Below are 6082 nucleotides of genomic sequence, written 5' to 3'. Positions count from 1 at the left end.
AGCAGGAATTGTGTACCTAACTGATAAACTCCAGAGTCTTAAACACTCTTATAAGCAAGGAGTAAGGGAAAAAATGTTTTTACTGAAATGCAAAACAAGCCTGTCTGTACAGGTAACGAGTTCCTATCTAAAGAAAGCCCTCCGAACAGCTTCTACAACAGCTGCAAGGCATTATTTTGGGGGTCAGCATTTTAGTCTGGAGGGATTTTGCACGTAACGTATATACAAAACAAATTATGCTGACTGTTAAGTGTTATTTAATAGTCAGATAATGCTAACAAGAAGCTGCATTATTTCATTTTGTTTCTACTTAAAAAGCATCTACTACAGATTTATCAACTAAAAAGGACATTTTCATATTAACTACTGTATTCCACAATGCTGCTAATATAGATGAAATTGGAAGCACTTCCTTTCCCAGGGGACAGTGGGAGAGAGGGTGAGGTTTGACTGCACTCAATACCACTCTGTGCTTGCATACTGGATTCACATGGCACAGCCTGGGTGGCAGAGGGCTGCAGGGGTGGCAGCTGCCCCCATTTCTGACAGCAAGGTTCAGCCAGCTGCAAAACAGACCTGGTGCTGTCCAAGGCCGAGCCCATCAGCAAAGCTGGTGGCACCTATGTGGTAATGTATTTTAGGAAGGGTAAAAACCACTGTGCAGCAGCTGTGCAGTGTGCAGAAGAGGAAGAATACATCAGCAAGACAACTCTTCCAAGGTCAGTGAAAAGGGAGGGGGCAGAGGTGCTCCAGGCACTGGAGCAGATATTTTCCTGGTGAGCCAGTCTGTCCTCCTGCAGCCCACAGAGGCACATCTAGCAGGTATCCACCTGCAGCCAAATATGATTTGTAAGTGGGCCTGTGTTAAAACAGTAGAGCTATAAAGACTCTCCTCCAGAGTACTCAGATATTATCTTGCTTTATTTTATGCGGTGAAGTTTAAACCCATGCAATGTGGCACAAAGGTAAGGAGCAGGCAAGACTTGTGTTTTCCTGTACCTGAAAAATACGTCAATTATATTTTTAGGGATGGACTGGCAATTCCAAAATTCAGTCCTCCAGGCAGAAACCCAAGAACAACCCTAAGAACAAGGTGCCAACACCAGCTAACTGACACTCACTCAGGTACAACAGCACCCACAACAGCTCTGCAAGCTGCCCCTGCCTTCTCTGCAGAGCTGCTCCTGTGAGGTCTGCACCACCTACTGTGGTATAAAGGCACAAAACACTGGAAAATAAAAACCCTCAACTAAAACCCACCTGTATTAAACTACAAAATTAAAAATAATTCTATACAAGGCAGCAACTATGTAGCACTATTTTACTACTTGTGGGTAAATCACCTTCTCCCTTGTTACCCAGGACAAAGTTGTGCTGTGCCTTTCTGAAAATCTTTGTTCCAGTCTTCTATTCCATTAGTTGTAGAAAGTCTACATGCTTAATTCTATCTTTATTGCTATTACGAGTATGTTAACAACAACATAGTGGCCTACTGTCCCCTTCAAAAAGTCAACGTTTCACAGAAGTTACGGAACTTCGTAAATTAAACACAGACAGTAAACATAAGGTCACTACGTTTCCCCTTCAACCTGCAATATCCTGAGCCAGCTTAGACTATCAGAAAACTCAAAAAAGCAATGTATCAGAAGTTGCACGTAGTGCGTGATTTTCAAGCTTTACAACTAAACTTTACTGATCACAGCACAAGTTAATATTTTCCTACCAGCTGCTGCACTCAGTTGTGCCTTTATGACAGAAACAGTAACTTCTGCCAGAAGACTAAGCTTGCTGGTGCTCTTGAGTAGTTTCTTTTGTTAGCCAAAGCATATGTGAAGGCAAGAAGAAGAGTCCATCCCGTGTAGGCATAGCTAAAACCAAACCCTAAAACAAGAATACCCAACCATAAACTCTGAGAAAGTAGTGCTGGACTAAGTGCAAGTTCTTCCATCCTCTGCTGTAGGGAGTGTTTATTAACAAGAACTACATGTTTATACAGCTCCTTAAATGAGCATTTAAAACTCATTTTTGCCAAAGCTGGCTTACTGATGTCAGTACTTATTTCAACAAGAAATTAAACAGACTCTTCCATAAGATATTTACTCTGGAGCATTCATAGTGCTTTTTATTTTTTATTCAAAACTACCCAGCAGAGATGCAGCTGAATTTTACCTAGATTCTGAATACAGTACTGAAACATTGCTTTAGTGGATTTTTCACCTTCTGAAGCTCACAAAGAGTAATTAAGTGTATATAATGATTCAGCAACAATTTTGGAAAAAGTAAGTTATTAGAAAGAATTAAATATCTGCAGCCTCTTCAAGTAATGCTGTAGAAACATTGGCCAGTCAGCAAAAAGTTCTCTCAGTTAAATATACCTCCAAAAAGACAACATTAAATCCTATGTTAAATATCTTCTTACAAACACACTGCAATGGCAGTTCTTTTTCCGTTTTAGTGAATTCAATCAATTATTTCTCAACATTTTTCTTTGAAAGCTAACTGTGAGAAAGCCTTGCTACTTCGCTGCATTCCCTCTCTGTGCCTTAAGCCAACACTTCTCAGGGCTGATTTGCAAGAAATATTTCTTATTTGTGTTGGTTTAGCAGCATCACAGTTTCTCTCAGAAAAAAAGCCCATTCAACCAGGCAGGCAAAAGTACTTTCCCACAATTATGATTCAAGTTAGCAATAACATACTTCAGCAACCACTAAACCAACTTTTTCTTTAGGATAGACCTCTATGGCTCAACATCTTTCACTGAAAATAAGCTCTAAGGGCTCAGTATATTTCACTGAAGTCATTGTTTAAGAATTCAAGGCCTACCCCCATCCTCAGTCAAGACATATGCTCAAAGCTTGTTTATTCTTCCTGGAACTACAGAATACTACCCACATGGATAGTATTCAGCTTTCAAACAGACACACAAAAGAGAACATTCCTTAACCTGAGGAAGCCTTTGTTGTTCTTTGAACAAATTGACAGGTATTATCAATGCATGTGAACTCCCTTAAAGTCTCTACACCAGCTTTATTTCCATGAATGCTCTTCCTAATAATTTTCAGAAAGAAAACTGAAGGTTGAATATCAGCTTCTCCCCATGTTCTGTTACTCATCCTCTCACTCCCCCAAAGAATTTCAAGTTCTGGTAGTAGGCAGAAACAGTCTAATCATCCATAACATAGAAAATAGCTATAGCAACTCCCACTTCAGAAAGCAGAATGATCAGCCTTTATGTCTTAAACCTTTCTTTATAAAAATCAGAAGGAATCTTGAGTAATACAACATTCTCAAAGGTACAGAAGTTACAAGTACCTCCTGAAGAAGTTTCAACCACAGACAGCAAAAATTAAAACAGCATTTATATATTTGAAAGGGATACACTGCTGAGGATACTTACCTGTGTGACTGTTGAAGTGTGCAAAGTTAGCAAAATTTGCTGTTGCAGTTGACTGAGGAGGAGCAGCAGCAAAAATATCCGAGCCAAGGTCACTGAGGAGGTCAAATTGTTTCTTTTCTTGTTGCTGCTGTCCTTGAGAACGAACTACAACAGGAGACTGCAAACAACATTTCAATTAGCTAATACAAAACAGACAATATTTTACCTAACTGACTTCTGCAAAATACTGGAAGGATAGACTAAGCCTGTTTCCTCAACACACCATTTATTCCTGGAGTTTAAGATGTCATGTACAGCACAGACACTCCTCCTATAGTATGAGGAAGACAATCTATTTATGCTACTATGGTGGCTTTTAAAGGAACTCTGCAGATTTTCATGGATTAATAAGACCTAGAAGAATAAGTAGCAGCACATAAACAACTTCAAATTTATGTATATAAAACTACAGATACAGTACAAATACAAGCAAAACCACTTAATTTTACAAGCTGGAAAATTGTTATTCACTGCGTTCTGAAAAAAATCTTCAGAACTCAGTATAAGGAGACAGACACTGAAGAATTTCATAGCACAGCTGCAAGCTGTGAATTTCTACTGCTTCAGTCTTAAGAGGTCCACTCAAGAGTGGCCTTCATCCTAAAGTTAAAACCGCTTCTCAAATAATTGTCTTCCCTCCAAAAATCTAAGTACACAGCATTGTTTGGCTTTACAGAACAGCACACAGACACTCCTGAAAGCCACCGGACAGTTACAGAATGCATAGTGAGTTAATAATGAACGTGCACAATTTTCACCCCCTAGACTCACTCTTAATCACCCATTTTATTGTGTTCAAATAAACATGAAAATATACATTAGGTTCAACCCTCAGAGATACTGAAGCAAAACAGACTTGTCAATCACATTGGAAAATTCTACTTACTGAAAATAAACACATTTGGTCAATGAAAACAGGCTTCATTTAGAACCCTATCTGCAAACACATGTATATTTAACAAAACACAAAATACAGAACATAATCACTAAAGACAACTGTAACTGTTGCTACTGCAAGAACTCTCATGCCACTAAAAGGCAAGATCTACTGCTGACAAGCTCTGTGCTCTCCAGCTTTCACTACTCACTTGGCTGGGTGTGCCCTTGTTTAAGTGCAGTGCAGGTGCAGCTTCTCCCAAGAGAGATTTGAGAGGTTTCACCTCGGGTGTACTGCTTGTACTACTAGCAGAAGACCCCGATATGGATGCATGGACTGATGCCACCACCTTTGCTTGTTCTGGAGGAACATACCTACATTCAAAAAGACCAGTGGTTTTTAGAAGTTTAACAGAAAAAGTTCTGCTCAACAACCATAAGGCTCCAAGTGTGAGAACTGGTAGATCTCAGCTTTGCTATTTTAACCATTGATCCTAAAATAAATTCAGTCATTAGCAAAACACCTATTACTTAAATACGCCACACATTTTTCCAAAATGGACTAGAATTGCAAGTCATGAATACTTTATAACATTTATTTAATACAAGCCACACATCTTCCACCTCTTAATAAGAGCCTGCAAACCCCCTTACTTCACACTGTTGGTGACATCCCCTCAAGCCATTTCAGTTCAATATGAACTGCACACCTCTGCTTCCTGTAGGAGCTCTGAAGAAAGTCCAGAGATCATTTCACTTTACAGAGATGTGCATGTAGCCCAAAGGGCACACAGGAAAGGAAGTACACACAAGAACATGAGGATAACAGTCTGTCTTCACTTCAGAGGTAAACTTTATAATAGTGAAGCTCTTACCATCTTTTCTTTTCATATTTTTCCTGGAGAAACTCCTTTACTTTCTGTGGATCCCTGAAGTCTGGAATTGCTGATGATCTATCATCAAATAGGCCTAGCCAAATCTGTTTGCACACCTTAAAAAAAACAACCAGAGATTAATCAGAAAAAAAAAAATCTTAATTCAAGACCTATTTAAGTTTCTAGTTGTTAATACTTCAAGCAGTGTGTGGCTGCACGTTTTTTTGTTCTGGACTGAGCTGCATTAACAGCTGCCTGGTGCACCATGTACTGCTCTAAATACCTGAAAGTTGAAAGACCATCTGTCACAGCAGGGCAAGCAATTTCTAGCATCAAAATACTGTTTTTACAAAATATCTGTAGTATGTTCTCATGAAGGGACAATGCTTGATTTCTACTTGTGATCCGTAATTCTCTTCTCCTTTATCTAATCCTGTAAGTTCCCATAACTGCATGTCTGGGTTTAAGAAGATTCCATATGCCATAAAACTGAACTAGACAGAGATGTCTTAAGTGTTTAGAGACAACATTTTATATGTGACTGCTCTGCAAGTAGCCTGACTATACACTCAAACAATACACCAAACATTAGCCACCTTCTAAAACCAGACCCTGCCATTTTAGAACAGGTTTCTTCCAGAGAAATGGAGTCTAAAGAGCTTTGTTTCTGCGACATATGCCCTCTCTTCCCACACTCCTACTGAAATAGTCTTGACCATGCTTCTTGCACACCTACAACTGTTGCCCTCTACCCCTCCAGTAGTGTCAGGTTTTCAGCACTGTGTCCATGACCTTCAGAGGACACACATGCTCCAACAAGCCAGAGCAGTGTAAGCCAGTTGCCCTGAAAGTTGGCCAATTAGTGTGGAGGCTGTGATACTTCCACTACATCTTC

General features: G+C 39.5%; 1 protein-coding gene across 1 annotated transcript in view; it reads right to left on the bottom strand.

Moving 5' to 3' along the window:
• Window positions 1-5303, bottom strand: part of LOC103778546 (arf-GAP domain and FG repeat-containing protein 1-like) — a gene marked incomplete at both ends in the record, with an annotated part of 9005 nt that extends 3702 nt beyond the window's left edge. Inside the window, 3 exons of the mRNA XM_008946136.1 lie at window positions 3398-3554; window positions 4525-4687; window positions 5188-5303. Coding sequence (XP_008944384.1) covers window positions 3398-3554; window positions 4525-4687; window positions 5188-5303 — 436 coding nt within the window. The remainder of the gene's footprint in view (window positions 1-3397; window positions 3555-4524; window positions 4688-5187) is intronic.
• Between the last annotated feature and the right edge of the window lie 779 nt (window positions 5304-6082).

The sequence above is a fragment of the Merops nubicus genome, unplaced genomic scaffold, assembly GCF_000691845.1.
Source record: "Merops nubicus isolate BGI_N331 unplaced genomic scaffold, ASM69184v1 scaffold28658, whole genome shotgun sequence".
Taxonomy (NCBI): Eukaryota; Metazoa; Chordata; class Aves; order Coraciiformes; family Meropidae; genus Merops; species Merops nubicus.
This window is presented reverse-complemented; position numbering and strand designations above follow the sequence as displayed.